A 16,329-nucleotide genomic window follows, 5' to 3' on the forward strand; every position below is an offset into this window, starting at 1 on the left:
AAAGCCCCAAACTTTCCCCCTACAAGTCATCTGTGATGTTCTTCATCTGTGGTCTTCCTCATCTTAATCTACCCCTAAGAACTTTCCTGAAAAGACACTGAGGGTCTAAGTCAGAGGAGGAGGACTAAGGCTCTTTTGTGACTCATGGACTTCATCTCCTATAGCTTTCTCAGGAATTCTGCAAGTTGATGTCCACAGGTCATAAAAAGGCCCTAGTTCCCCATCCTTGGTCTAAATAAAAGAGTTCAAATTTGCCTTGCGAAGAAACCTGCCTGTAATTCTTGGACAACCGAGGGAAGACAATCCTTAAGACCCAATGATATTTGTTTGTTGAGCAGAGCAGCTCAACTGTTAGGAACATTTTTTTTGCTGGAAATGGACAAAGCGCTTGTTTAAAGCAGACCCAGAAGAGAGGAAACATACGAGCTGCATCCTCTTTCTTCACCGTGAAACAATAACAATGACCTCCTTTTGTTAAGGGCCAAGGGAAACACACCACGCAACACACACAACAGCAGTTGGCCGGGCGAGAAGAGAAATACAAGTGAGGCTTCAGGAAAACTTTGCTGGGTAAAACGCCCCCCCCCACTTGCTAGGAAAACAAGCATGGGCAAAAGAGGCCCCAACGAGAAGGGAAACAAAAACCATTTTGTATCCCGGTCCTTTTTGGACCAGCATTGAACAGAAGCCAGCTTCATTAGCAGAGTTAGCTTTGAATATTTTGCTGAACTTTGGTGTTACCTAGAGATTCTGAGAGAGAAAATTACTACTGTGTTGGAGGCAATATGGTTTTTCTCCTTAGTATTTCCTTGGTTAAGCTGAAATTATGGTCTATTTGTTTCTTTTTTTTAAAAAAAAAAACACCTTTTTTTATTGTTCTTTTGAACGGTGTGCAAATGTTTTTCTCTATGTGCCCGATGATGGCTGTTTTGTTTGAGTTCAAGGCATTGTCTAGTGTTTTTGGGACCTGGCTTGGTCTACGATGCTGAGAGTTTCCCTGCGGAAACTTTGGTTAATTATACCTAAGTGCAGTGGTGGGATTCAGCCAGTTCCCACCACTTGGGGAGAACCGGTTATTAACTTTGTAAGCAGTTTGGCAAACTGGTTGTTGGAAGAAATCATTAGGGCAGAGAACCGGTTGTTAAATTACTTGAATCCCATCACTGCCTACGTGTCATGAAGTTCACCATCTGTTCCAAAAGTTAATCAGTATTCATGGATGTCCTCTGCTAATCTTCTGCCTGTCATTTTTCTGTAATTTTATAACTTTACTGATATTTTTTAAAAAACAAAAGAATAAAAGGTAAACAGACAAGGAAAAAAACTGAAGAAGAAAATCAAGAAAGAGAGAAGAATGGGATGGGATGGAATGGGATGGGATGGGATGGGATGGAATGGAATGGGATAGAATGGGATAGAATGGAATGGAATAATGGGATGGAGGAGAAGAGAGGGGAGGGGAGGGGAGGGGAGGAGAAGAGAGGAGAGGAGAGGAGAGGAGAAGAGAGAGAAGAGAAGAGAAGGATTGAGTAAATAGAGTAAAACAGACTAGAAGAGAAGGGAAAAGAATAAGAAAACTAATCTCTACTCTCCAACTTTTCTCAAGTTATCCCAAGATGTTGCTTGCCAAGTTCTGCCTGCTCCCCACCCCACTGGTGCATCGGTTTCCATAAAAATTAAATTCCACTGTCAATCAAAGCCATATTGGCTCATTGGACAGCACGACAGCTGTTAGCGACCTCGTGAATATCCTAAACATCTTGAATCATTTTTCAGCACAGGCTGCTATAGGGTTGAATTCAACTCAGAGAGCTGCTACACCCTGGAGCGCAGCTACGTGTTTGTTTTCATCAACAAGCAGATGTTGTTATAGTGATGGGAAAAGCAGGATGGCGTTTTTGGTTTAGAATCTGCATTATTCAATCCCGAATCTATAATTCAGTGTTGTTGTTTTTTAATGTGCCTTGGTCCTTGCTGACCACAGGGGTTAACAGCAGGATTTTATAAACCCAAGGGCACTCAGATACGTGAATTAAAACCAACTGCATTTAATCCCCAAATCAAATTGATTTTCCAGATTGGATTATTGGTTTGGGTCAAATTAAAGCGGTTGTCTCAAAATCAATGTGATGATCCACTTTCTTTTTTGCACATGTCAGCAAGGTGTTTTTTTTTTGTAGGTAGCTGTCTAACAGTAAAATTAACCGTATGTTCCTCTAGTTGGCTATCTTTCCTTTTTAATCAACTTTATTATATTTCAAAGGAAGATAAAACACAAAATGGCAGAAATGGAAAAACTGGGAGGGAGGAGGAGGGGATCCAAAAACTAAAAAGCTTTTTTTTCCCTTGCCAATACAGTAATCACCATTTCAACCTTGGTCAGATTCCCAGACAGGTACGTGAAATGAGAAAGAAATATTACTTTTTGTCAAGCAAATTGTACCAGAAGGGAGTAGGCTTCAGATGGCTGATGCCAGAGGGATTGATGATTTTCCGGGAGGGCATTACGAAAAAAATTAGTACAATTGCGGAGGCTGCGGCCTACGTGGAGGAACACAAAGCCCTCCTGGAATTAGATGACCCAGGAGTTGAAGAAGGGGAGGTTATAGACCATGGGGCGGAAGCGGCTGCCGCTGTTGCGGCCCTGGAGTTGGGTCAGGCTGAACCCAGAGTTCTGAGATCCAAAACTAGGAAGTGATAATGATATTTGGTATTGTGTTGGTTTTCCTTATTCTCCTTTGTATGATATTCTGATTATTCTTGACCCTTCTTTATTGCGTATGTAAGATTGATAAACTTAGCTACTTCGTATCACCTGCTTGCCATATGGCTGTTGTATGTGTTTCAAATTTTGAGTAAAATTCTTATCTTGTATAAGAAAAATGAAAATTTACCATACCTGATATGTATTTGTATAATCCTTTTTTGACCAATAAAAACTTTTTGAAATACCAACCTTGGTCACTTTAAAGATGGGTAGAATCCAACCCTCAGAATTCTGAGTGTTGAAATCCATCCATCTTAAAATGGCCAACGTTCTCCAAAATTGATCTACAAGTCCATCTATCTTAAAAGTGTCTGAGGTTCATCAAAATTTATCAAAGGAGAAGGGGGTTAACTTATTTTCCGAAGCACCAGAAGGCCAGACAAGAAACAATGGATGGAAACAAAGCAAGGAGAAACTTCCTATCAGTCAGGACAATTAACCAGTGGAACGAACAGTCTCCACAAATTGTGAGTGGTCCATCACTGGATATTGTCTGAAATGGAATAGTTTCCTGCTTGAGTAGGGAGATGGACCTCCAGGGTCCCTTCCAGATCTATTCTGATTCAAAACTGAAGTCCACCCCTCTTAGAGTGGACAAAAAAGGTGATCAAAATTCATTTACAACGAACAGTCCTGTCTGTTTCATATTCCACCCAGAGTGGCTTTCGATAGTGAGATGGGCACTCTTATTTATTATTATTATTTATTATTATTTATTAAATTTTTATACCGCCCTTCTCCCGAAGGACTCAGGGCGGTGTACAGCCAAAGATAAAACACAATACATATACAATTAAAACCAATAATTAAAACCTAGCAAATTTCAAAAGGCTGATAATTAAAAGTTTAAATTTAAAATTATAAAAATTTTTAAAAACCCAATAAAAACCCCAATTTAAGATTATAACTATAAAAACCATTATGCCAGTCCCGCTTGAATAAATAAATATGTTTTTAGCTCACGACGGAAGGTCCGAAGATCAGGCACTTCACGTAGGCCAGGGGGAAGTTCATTCCAGAGCGTCGATGCTCCAACAGAGAAGGCCCTACTCCTGGGGGCCGCCAGCCGACACTGTTGGCGGACGGCACCCTGAGGAAACCTTCTCTGTGAGAGCGTACGGGTCGGTGGGAGGCATAGGGTAACAACAGGCGGTCTCGTAAGTACCCGGGTCCTAAGCCATGGAGCGCTTTGAAGGTGGTAACCAAAATCTTGAAGCGCACCCGAAAGACCACAGGAAGCCAGTGCAGACTATGCAGCAGTGATGTTACATGGGAGCCGCAAGCGGCTCCCGTTACTACTCGCGCAGCCGCATTCTGGACCAACTGTAGCCTCCGGGTGCACCTCAAGGGCAGCCCCATGTAGAGAGCATTGCAGTAATCCAACTGAGACATGACCAGAGTGTGAGTGACTGTGCATAAGGCATCCCGGTCAAGGAAGGGACGCAACTGGCGAACAAAGCGAACTTGGTAGAAAGCCCTCCTGGAGACGGCTGCCAGATGTTCATCAAAGGACAGCTGTCCATCCAGGAGGACGCCCAAGTTGCGAACCACCTCCTTTGGGGCCACTAACTCGCCCCCAACAGTCAGCTGCAGCTGCAGCTGACTGTACCGAGGTGCCGGCATCCACAGCCACTCCGTCTTGGAGGGATTGAGCCTGAGTCTGTTTCTCCCCATCCAGACCCATACGGCTTCCAGGCACCGGGACAGCACTTCGACCGCTTCGTTGGGGTGGTCCGGGGTGGAGAAGTACAGCTGAGTATCATCAGCGTACAGATGATAACTCACCCCGAAACCACTGATGATTTCGCCCAGCGGCTTCATATAGATGTTGAACAGGGTAGGCGAGAGAATCGACCCCTGAGGCACCCCACAAGTGAGGCGCCTCGCGGACGACCTCTGCCCCCCTGTCAACACCGTCTGCGGCCGGTCAGAGAGATAGGAGGAGAACCACCGATAAACGGTGCCTCCCACTCCCAATCCCTCCAACCGGCGCAGCAGGATACCATGGTCGATGGTATCAAAAGCCGCTGAGAGATCTAATAGGACCAGGGCAGAGGAACAACCCCTATCCCTGGCCGTCCAGAGGTCATCCACCAACACGACCAAAGCCGTCTCCGTGCTATAACCGGGTCGGAAGCTGGACTGGAACGGGTCTAGATAGACAGCTTCATCCAGGTGCCGGGGAAGCTGCCATGCAACCACACTCTCTACAACCTTCGCCACAAAGCGAAGGTTGGAGACTGGACGGTAATTCCCCAAAATAGCTGGGTCCAGGGAAGGCTTCTTAAGGAGAGGTCTCACCACCGCCTCTTTCAAGGCGGCGGGGAAAACCCCTTCCCCCAAAGAAGCATTTATAATCCCCTGGAGCCAGCCTTGTGTCACTTCCTGAGCAGCCAGCACTAGCCAGGAAGGACACGGGTCCAGTAAACATGTACTCTATAAATTTAATTAACAAATAAAATAAATATTTTGCTTTTTCAGCTGTAAGCCCCGTGCTATTAACTTCCAACCCATTCTTTCTCAACCTTGGTAGCAAGGCTGGCCGGAGAATTCTGGGAAATGTCACATACACCCATCTTAAAGCCACCAAGGTCGGAAAATACTGTTCTAATCCCTTTTACATTGTGAAGGAACAGTGAGAACTGTAGAACAGAATCTGAAAGTCCAGTTCTAACCTGTTTGTTCGAATGATTCTTATTCCTGTTGCTGTCTAAAAATCCACCGCATTTGCCAAGGGCAGCAAGATCCTTCATAATAGAATTAAGAACTTCTTCCTCATCTGCAAACAGAAAAACAAAAACAAAAAATTATGTTAGACCCCTGAAATGTGAAGGCATCTTCTCAAGGCCCATATAATATGCTGCAAAGATATATACAGTAGTGGCCAAAATTGTGGAAATCTTTTGGGAAAAGTGTATTTTTGAGGTTTGATGGCTAATAACACCAACTTTTTTTGAGGAGTTTCAAGATAATCCTATTCCACTGCTGGAATGGCCTGGGAATAGCCCAGACCTTCACCCAATTGAAAATCTAGGGAGCCGACTAAAGAAACTTGTTAGTCAGAAGCGACCCAGCAATAAAACCCAGTTAATAGAAGCCATTCTTCAATCTTGGTTTCACATTATAACAGCTGAAGAACTAAAAGATTTGGTTCACTCCATGGGAAGACGCTGTAAAGCTGTAATTATGCAAAAAGTTACCCAACTATTAACTGACATGGTAATAATTTTTCTATATCTTGTTTTTCTATGGTGATAATTTTTGTATAATCTCGTTTTTTCTATGTGTTTCACTTTTCTTCTTTATACAGTAACTGCTATTCTAATAGCAAATCCTTCATAAAAGTTACAGCATTACATTCTTGATTAAATTATCTTTCCATTGATATATAATTTTATGGTACTACTCCCCCCCCCAAAAAAGTGATGTTATTAGCTAGTTTTAGAAAATACACTTTTCCCAAAAGGTTTCCACAATTTTGGCCACTACGGTAGGTGGTCCTCAGCTTACAACAGTTCACTTAGTGACCATTCAAAGTTACAACAACACTGAAAAAAGTGACTTATGACCGTCTTTCACACTTACGACCAATTCAGACCCTTGGCTACAGACTCGTATGTATGGCTGTTGCAGTGTCCCATGCGATCCCCTTTTGTGATCTGCCCGATTCACTTAAGAACCGTGTTACTAACTTAAAAACTGCAGTGATTCAACAACTGTGTGCAAGAAAGGTCATAAAATGGGGCAAAGCTCACTTGGCAACTGTCTCGCTTAGCAAGAGAAATTTTGGGCTCAATTGTGGTCAAGGGCTACCTGTATTGCAGCCTTATCTTGGTGTCATAATCAAGATCTTAGAGAGGTACCTATCCATCAGTGCGTTTGGCTAAAGGGAGAACTGAGATCAGAAACAGACCCAAAGACACGGAAAGGTTAAAAAAAATACCCTCCCTAAATTTGGATTACCGTATATACTCGAGTATAAGCCGAGTTTTTCAGCACGTTTTTTGTGCTGAAAAACGTCCCCTCGGCTTATACTCGAGTATATACGGCTTATACTCGAGTTTTTTTTTTCTTTTTTTCACATTATACCGGATGGTGCAAACTTGGCGGGCTTTTGCATTAGCGCGGGGAAGCCCTGCCGGTGCAGTGAGAGGGCGGGGCGGGGGAGCCGCCAGCCTTCTCGGCTGAGGGAGGGAGGCTTTCCCTGACCGGTAGCTGCCTCATTTCCCTCCCTCGGCTTATACTCGAGTCCCCAGTTTACCCCAGTTTTTTGGGGTAAAATTGGGGACCTCGGCTTATACTCGGATCGGCTTATATTCGAGTATATACGGTACGATTCGCTTCTAATATTCCTGGAAAGCAATCAATATTTCTTCCTTCAGGAAGTGCTACCCACCCTATAATTTGGAATGAAGTTGCAACTGAACGAATAAAGTTGTACAGAAAAATAAATGTATTCATTCAGAAACTTCAGCTGCCCAAACACCCAAATTTTGTATGTGTGGGGGTTATTTACTCCCCCTCTCCCCGAAGAAAATATGTATAGGTAGTCCTTCTATTTATTACCATTCATTTAGTGATGGTTTGAAGTTACAACAGCACTGAAAAAAAGTAACTTAATGGGCATTTTTCGTCCTTAAGACCTTTGTAACATCCCCATGGTCATGTGATCAAAATTCAGATTTATTTATTTATTTATATTTATTTATTTGTCACACAGTATATATAAGCGTAAGCATGAAATAACTATACAATATATAAGTATATATATAAGTATGAGTATGTAATAACTAAATTAATTGGATATAATGAAAGGAAACAACAGGACAGGAACGGTAGGCACATTTGTGACCTTATTTATTTATTTATTTTGTCACAACATCATACAAAAAGATTATATAGTATATAAACATATAAACATATATAGGAAGAAGAAAAGAAAAACAATAGGACAGGAACGGTAGGCACGTTTGTGCGCTTATGCACGCCCCTTATAGACCCCTTAGGAATGGGGTGAGGTCAATAGTAGACAGTTTTTGGTTGAAGATTTTGGGATTTTGGGAAGAGACCACAGAGTCAGGTAGTGTGTTCCAAGCATTAACAAGTCTGTTACTGAAGTCATATTTTCTGCAATCAAGATTGGAGCGGTTAACATTGAGCTTAAATCTATTGTGCGCTCGTGTATTGTTGCAATTGAAGCTGAAGTAGTCTTCGACAGGAAGGACATTGTAATAGATGATTCTATGAGTTAAACTCAGGTCCTGTCGAAGGCACCGGAGTTCTAAGTTTTCTAAACCCAGGATTTCAAGTCTGGTGGCATAGGGTATTTTGTTGTAGTCAGAGGAGTGGAGAACTCTTCTTGTAAAATATTTCTGGACACGTTCAATTGTGTTGATGTCAGAAATGTGGTATGGGTTCCAGACAGTCGAGCTGTATTCAAGAATTGGTCTAGCAAATGTTTTATATGCTCTGGTTAGTAGAGTAGTATTTTTGGAGAAGAAGCTACGCAAGATTAGGTTTACAACTCTTAAAGCCTTTTTTGCGATGTAGTTGCAGTGGGTTTTGGCACTTAGATCATTTGATATGAAAACTCCAAGGTCTTTAACAAGGTAGGAGTCATCTGTAAGGTAATGTCCATCAAGCTTGTACTTAGTGTTTGGGTTCTTTTTTCCAATATGTAAGACTGAACATTTGCTGGTAGAGATTTGGAGTTGCCAAGTTTTAGACCATTCAGATACAAAGTCAAGGTCTTTTTGAAGGGTAGCTGTATTATTGGTGGTGTTAAATAGTTTGACATTGTCAGCAAAGAGAAAACAATTACTTGTAATTTGGTCACAGAGATCATTGATGTATAATATGAAGAGTGTTGGTCCAAGAACGCTGCCTTGGGGAACACCACTTTTGACAGGAACAGGATTTGATATAGCATTGCCAATTTTGACCGAAACCAAACTGTTTATTAGAGAGTAGGTTGTTTGTTTCTAGGTGGATGCTTAGCAACTGACTCATATTTATGACGGTTGCAAGTGTCCCAGGATCATGTGATCCTCTTTTGTGAAATGCTAAATTTGATAGAGGTTTTTATAACGTAAGAAATGTTGAAATATATAAAATAAAACGGAATATCAGCCGTTTGATTCAAGATGGTGAAATGAACGATGCAACATAATTAATTCAAAACTGAGAATACTTTGTATGAAGTGAGGAAAGAAATACTTATAGTTAAACAAACGAATAATGGACTAAAACAATTGGATATATATCAGATTGGTAAAATGTGAAATTAGATAAATTAAAAGACATGAATTTGGTGAAATTGCACCAAAGATTTGTAATCAACCAACCGACACGCTGCTTGTATTTGTATTAAAGATGCTTTTTATGTGTCTGTCTAAAAAAAATTCCAAAAAAAAGTGATCGCATGACCCCAGGGAAACTGCGACCATCATAAATAAGAACCAGTTGCCAAGCATCTGAATTTGGATCATATGATCATGCTGCAAAGAGCTGTAACTGTGAAAAATGGCCATAAGTCACTTTCTTCACTGCCGTTCTAACTTTGAACGGTCCCTAAATAAACTGCTGTAAGTCAAGGACTATTTGTATTGTGGATTTAATTTAGGCTAGTGAGTTTAATCTTGTCTGGGAAACTTTCAAGTGCCTTGTAGACTATTCAGCCGTTGCTAAATGGACTAGCATCCTGCTTTTGGCTGGACTTAAACTGGGACAGTTCTGGGTTTTTGGTGAAGGGAATTGCTGGGGAAATAAACGCAGTAAACACTGTTACGCTACACAGCACACTAATGAATCCTTGATTCACTTAATAACTGTGGTGAAAGGGTCATAAAATCTGACATAACATACTTAACAACTACCTTAGAAATCTCTACCTTAGAAATTTTGATTTCCCGCTTAGAAATAGAAATTCTGGTCCAAATTGTGGTCATAAGTCGAGGACTTTGAATGTTCCTATCCATTCACAAAAGTGTCCTTATGCACTCAGAAAGCAAGAATACGCAAGATCACAGGGAGCTAATATTTTTCTCCATAATTTTATTAATTGTACATTAATCAATAAAATTTAACAAAAAAAAACAACCCGTAAGAACAAAAAATATTAAAAATGAAAAAAGAAGGTACATCATGAAGTATAACAAAATAGGAAATTTGTGGGTAAGTAGAATTACATTCTCAGGCTTAGTAAAAGACATTTTTTTCCCTTTACGGTAATGTTAATATGTTATATTGCATTACTTCAACACAGATTTGAATGCAATACGGTCAAGTTCATAAACTAGGATTAAAAATGATTAGCACCCCATTACATCAAAAGGCTTGAACCACTGAAAATAAAAATGTAAAAAATTCTATCAGTACGAATTGCCATTTTGGATTCCTTCAGCTACCAGAATTCCCCACCCAGCATACCTAGACTTCAACTCCCAGAATTCCCCAGCCACTAAAGACAGACTAGGAAAATTGAGGACTTCAGATACATTAATGAATGCAAAGGCATCAATTGAAACATAATAGGTTTTCTTCTTTATCTTTCTTCTTTCCCCCCATGCACTCATTCAAATTGCAACAGGTTTCTTTGCTCCTTGAAACTCTTAAGAGTAGCGATTTTAAAAAAACGTGGTCTTCAGCTCCCAGAATTCTAAAAGCAGTATGGCTGGGGATTCTGGGAGTTGAAGTCCACACAGGTTAGCCGTGGAATTCTGGGATTTGAAGTCCATGCAAAGTTGCTTAGGTAGAGAAATATTCTAAGACTGAGGGACAGGCCAAAGCCTCACCCATTGCCTTTGTGCCTAAGGCAGAACTACACTTACCTCTACCACCGGTTCGCCGTGCGCGTGCTGTCCGCGCATATACCCGACTGTCCGCGCATGTACTCTGCCAGCTCGCGTGCATTCCGCGCATGTGCCCAGCCTCGAAAACGTGCCTAAATAGCACGACTTGGAGCCGGGGGGGGGGGTGAAATGTAAAATTTGTTACTACCAGTTCTGTGAGCGTGGCTTGGGGAGGGGAGTGTAATTTGACTGGGTGGACTTTTTTTTTTCTTGTTTTACTTTTAAAAGCATTTTTTCTTCAACCTCTTCGGCCAGAGGTTGTAGAAAAAATGCTTTGAAAGGGTTCTGACGATCCCAGCTGAGTTGCCTGATCGCCAGAACCCTTTAAAAGCTTTTTTTTTTTTTTTTACAGCCCCTTCGGACGAAAAGGTTGTAGAAAAATTGCTTTGAAAAGGTTCTGACAATCCCAGCTCAGGCGCACGATCAACAGAGGGTTTTGTTTTTTTTTACTTTTAAAAGCATTTTTTTCAGCCGAAGAAAAAATGCTTTTGAAAGTAAAAAAAACCTCTGATGATTGCACGCCTCAGCTGGGCATTTGGGGGGAAGAGGGGAGCAGAGATTTTTGCTACCGGTTTTCCGAACCACCCGCTGCCATCGCTACCGGATCGGGTGATCTGGTCCGAACCGGGAGCATTTCACCCCTACTTGGAGCCCACCTGAGATTGCCGCTACCAGTTCGCCTGCACCAGTGTAAACTGGCTGAATACCAACTCTGGCCCTAGGCTAAAATTTAGACTATATGCCCTGCAAAGACACTATGCCACCACAATGTATACAGATAGTGTTCAATTTACAACCACAATTGAGCCCAATAATTTTGTTGTTAAGTGAGTTTTGCCTCATGCAACCTTTCTTACCACAATTGTTAAGTGAATGACTGCAGTTGTTAAAGTTAGTAACACGGTTGTTAATTGAATCTGGCTTCCTCCGTGACTTTGCTTGCCAGAAAGTCACAAAAAGGGATCACGTGACTTCAGGACACTGCAACCGTCATAAATATGAATCACCTGCCAAGTGTCCAAAAATTTTGATCATGTGACCATGGGGATGCTACAACGGTCATAAATGAGAAAAATGTCATAAGTCTCTTCTTCTGCTGCTATTGTAACTTTAAACAGTCACTAAACAAACTGTTGTAAGTCGAGGACTATGTGTAGAATGGCCCACCATTCACAGTGAAAAAAATCGAGATATTTTAAAAGTGGCTGCAAACTTTTACTTGGTGCCAGATCTGCATGCTGAATATGGATTCTATCAACAAAAACTTTGTCCAGATATCAATTTTCACATTCTCCGTGGCTTTCAATACTTTTAAACAGAATAGGCTAGCTGGAAGGGATCTTGGAGGTCTTCTAGTCCAACCCGCTCCTGTAGCAGATCCTATATCATTACAGACAAATGGCTGTCCAGTCTTTTCTTAAAAACCTCCAGTATGAAGTACCCACAACTTCTAGTGGCAACCTGTTCCACTGGTTAATTGTGCTCACTGTTAGGAAGTTTCTCCTTAATTCCAGGTTGCTTCTCTCCTTGATTACTTTCCATCTGTTGTTTCTTGTCCGGCCTTCAGGTGGTTTGGAGAATAGTTTGACTCCCTCCTCTTTGCGGCAACCCCTGAGATATTGGAACACTGCTCTCCAATTTATTTATTTATTTTATTTATTTACATTTATATTCTGCCCTTCTCCGAAGACTCAGGGCGGCTTACAGTGTATAAGGCAATAGTCTCATTCTATTTGTATATTTACAAAGTCAATTTATTGCCCCCCCCCAACAATATGGGTCCTCATTTTACCTACCTTATAAAGGATGGAAGGCTGAGTCAACCTTGGGCCTGGTGGGGCTTGAACCTGCAGTAATTGCAAGCAGCTGTGTTTTAATAACAGGCTATCTTACTGCCTGAGCCACCACGGCCCTTTATCTCCTTTAGTCCTTCTTTTCTCCAGAGTCCAGACTAACCACGATTCCTGCAACCATTCTTCATAGGTTTTATCTCCAGGCCTTTAATCACCTTAGTTGCTCATCTCCGCACTTTTTCCAAAGTCTCAACACTTTTTTTGTAATGTGGTGACCAAAACTGCATGCAGTGTTCCAGGTGTGGCCTTACTGAGGCTTTATAAAGCGGTACTAATACTTCATGTGATTTTTGACTCAGGTTGTTAGAAAAATCTGCCACCTATACAGCTATGCATAAAAGGAAGAAACAGCTGCGATCACACATTGCTCCCAGAAGCACGAAGCTGAAGCCTGAAGATGACGAATGAGACTTCGTCGAAACGTTGCCAAGACATTTCCAATTTTACACGGGAGAAAACCCGAACGACCAAAGACCTACATATATATATATATATGCTTTGGTTATTCGGGTTTTCTCCATGAGAATCTTGGCGATGCTCATCCTCATCTTCAGGCTAGGTGCTGCTAGCATTGCTCCCAGAAGCACGAAGCTGTAAATACCTAGCCTGAAGATGAGGAATGAGACTTCGTCGAAACGTCGCCAAGACACTTCCAATTTTACACGGGAGAAAACCCGAATAACCAAAGACCTACATACAAACACCCGCGAAAACCTCAGAAAACAAATATATATATATATATATATTAAAAAAAGATGCAAACTTATTTTTAAAGGTATTTAAGTGTGCTGCCATTATCTAATTAACACTGTGCAGTGGCAAAGTCTGGCTGGAAAATTGTGCTACTAGGTTTTGCAGAGCACATTTCCAGAGAGGAAAAGCATATGATGTGCAGTTCGAAAAATGTGGAGTGGGCTGAGATCCAAAAAGAACAGAAATAATATCAGCTTTAAATGAGCAAATATCTACACTGTTCTTCCTCAGCTGTCCTCTGGAGGGCTAAGAAAAGTTTATTACAGAGAGTGAGGTAGGGACGTAATCGCTTCCTTTAGTTCTCTTGATTTCCCAAGGCTTTTGCGTTTTGGGAAATCCTTTTTCTCCTGAACTCTGCAAACCCAAATAATCGGCAGTCTTGCATGGCTGCACTTTAAACAGCAAATGGAACACATCCTTTTGTGCAAAAAAAAAAAAAAAATAGAAGTGAAAAGCTCAGGTGAGTTGCAACTTGGACAGTGGGGGGGGGGATGTTGTGGTCCGTCAGCAGTCTGTGGATCTGGCAGCAGAGTCGGACAGTGAGGAGGCTGGGAAGGACAATGGGTCAGTCCTGGAGTCACGGGAAGGCCCGGACGAGGGCTCTGCAACAGAGGCAGAGATGGGGCCAGGGCCATCTGGGAGCAATGCACGGACTCCGGAGCCTCCAGAATGGGACAGCAGAGAGGCAGAGGAACAGGAGGAGCCTGTTCCTAGTGCATGCATGAGAAGAGCTGCCAGAAGGCAAGAGCAACTGAAGCAAAAAGCACAACTCAGGAGTAAGGCCAGGAGATGATTGGCCCCTCCCATAAGGCTTAAAAGAGCAGCAATGAACCGTTGGGTTCTTTGTGGAAAAGCAATGTTGATTCCATTGCTTCTTGTCAGCGTCTCTTGAACTTTGTGGGGTTTTTGCCAAGAAAAGCCAAACTCAAAGTTTGGTGATAAGGCCGACGGACAGGTTATTAAGAATTTTGTTTTAGACAAAGCTAAGAATGAATTAATTCTCACTGTTTGTTTAGTAGTCACTACTTGGGCCTTGGTCGCAACAGGGGGTTTCATATTTTGTTACCACCGGTTCTCCGTTGCACACACGCTTACTTTGCGTGTGCCTTCCACACATGTGCCTGGACTTCTGTGCATGCGCTTTGCTTGCATGCATGCCTTCTATGCATGCGCCCGGCCTCAAAAACATGCCTAAATAGGACGGCATAGAGCTGAGGCGGACCCACGATTTCCGCTACCGGTTCGCCTGAACCATTCTGAACCAGCTGAATACCAGTCCTGACAAGCGGTCTCTTGCAAAGCTATCCACCATGTCACCTTGTTTATTAAAGGACTTCTGCCAGAGATGGTATTTTTGCAATCAGGATTGATTGCAACTCTAGGGATCCTCCTTAGAAGATTCCATAGAAAGATGGGGATTGTCGTGTCCCACTCCTCCGCTGACGGCTGGGTCAGGGAAATCCGAATCAGGCTTGCCTCTGCAGCTCTGCCCAAAGTCCTAGCAAAGTCCTCAGAGCAGGCAGGAGACCAGAAAGTGACTTCAGCAAGATAAGTTCGACTTTGCCTGACTCAGAGACTGCCAGAAAGCAGATCCTTTATATAGGCCATGGGATGTGGCTCCATGACTCAGCACTCATTAAGGCCTGCCCCTCCCTTCCTTCTGTTGCCTCCGCCTATCCAGTCTTCTGATGCGAAGGTCACTCCAATCAGCAGCTGTTGGAAGTAAACTTTCCTCAGGCTCACATGCTGTGGAGGAGGGGGAGGGGTCTAGCTGCTCCGTTTGCCTGGGCATGGAGCCAGGGCTGGGGCCGGGGGGTGCTCCCTCCTCTGCAGCCTGCTTGGGCATGGAGCCAGGACTGGGGCCGGGAGGCATACATTCCTCCGTGTTCGGGAGCAGATAAGAAGGCCCCGGCTGCGGTGAGAGCGGACAAGACACAACAGGGATCCTGTTTCCATCACTGCGGTTTTCAAACTTGGTAACTGTGGAATTCTGGGAGTTGAAGTCCATACTTCACAAAAGCAGGCTTAAAGCAGGATCTTGTAGTTGTGGAATGATGAGTCCGTGCCAAACATTGTATTTTTTTCCCCAGAAATGCAATTTAGAATAAACAAAGCTAAAAATATTTCTCCTGTATTCTTTCTTGGAGAACGTCTGCAAAGTTTCTGTAAAAACCTGTGGCTTATCCAAAATGTGAAAAATAAAACGAAAGTACTGAATAAGTTTTCTCCAAAAAGAATGATAAACGTGAGTTGAAAGCCAGGGTTTTGGAATAATTTACCAGGGAATATTATGGACCATTCCATGTTCACAACAGTAAATACGAAAGGAAATGATGACGAGATGGGAACAACCTATTCTCCAAAACACCTGAGGGCAAGACAAGAAGCAATGGATGGAAACTAATCGAGGAGAGAAGCAACTTAGAACTAAGGAGAAATTTCTTGACAGTTAGAACAATTAATCAGTGGAACAACTTGCCACCAGAAGTTGTGGGTGCTCCATCCATTACATGAAGTTTTTAAGAAGAGATTGGACAGCCATCTATCTGAAATGGTAGCCTGCTTCAAGCATTCTGTTATTCTGATACTAAACCAGAGGCAGAGGAAGAAGGAAATATAGATAAGTTGGCTCATGTGAAGCCACCAAGTCAATATTACATTAAGGTTCTATTGCATCAAAGCTCCTGGTCTTCCAAATCTAACTCAGGAACAAGCATCTAGGGAAAAAAAGGTAAGTAGAACTAAACCTGGTAGGATGAGACACCACCAGGAAACCCAAATCTATTAAAACTGGGGAGCTTTAAAAAAAAAAAAGCTGGAAAAAGATGGTGTCAATTCACTTTCTTTTTCTTGCCAGGAAAGCTACAGAGATACCTCCATTTCCAACCAATAAAGAATGTACAAATAGTCCTCAGTTAGCAACTGCCTCGTTCAGTGACCAACTGCAGTTATTGTGGTCAGGAAAAATCACTCTGCAAACTTACTTGCATTTATGAGCTTTGCAGTTCTCTAAAACAAAATGAAGCTGAAGTAACATCATAGCCCAGATTTTATTCACCAGTTGCTTTGCTTAAACAACCAAGTTTCTAGTCCTAATTGTGGTTGC

At 42.2% G+C, this 16,329-nt stretch overlaps 1 protein-coding gene across 1 annotated transcript in view; it reads right to left on the reverse strand.

Moving 5' to 3' along the window:
• LOC131197469 (mitogen-activated protein kinase kinase kinase 3-like) overlaps positions 1–16,329 on the reverse strand; it is a 105,473-nt gene that overhangs the window by 48,659 nt on the left and 40,485 nt on the right. Inside the window, exon 3 of the mRNA XM_058181577.1 lies at positions 5,443–5,546. Coding sequence (XP_058037560.1) covers positions 5,443–5,546 — 104 coding nt within the window. The remainder of the gene's footprint in view (positions 1–5,442; positions 5,547–16,329) is intronic.

This window comes from Ahaetulla prasina, chromosome 4, assembly GCF_028640845.1.
Source record: "Ahaetulla prasina isolate Xishuangbanna chromosome 4, ASM2864084v1, whole genome shotgun sequence".
In the NCBI taxonomy this organism is placed as follows: domain Eukaryota; kingdom Metazoa; phylum Chordata; class Lepidosauria; order Squamata; family Colubridae; genus Ahaetulla; species Ahaetulla prasina.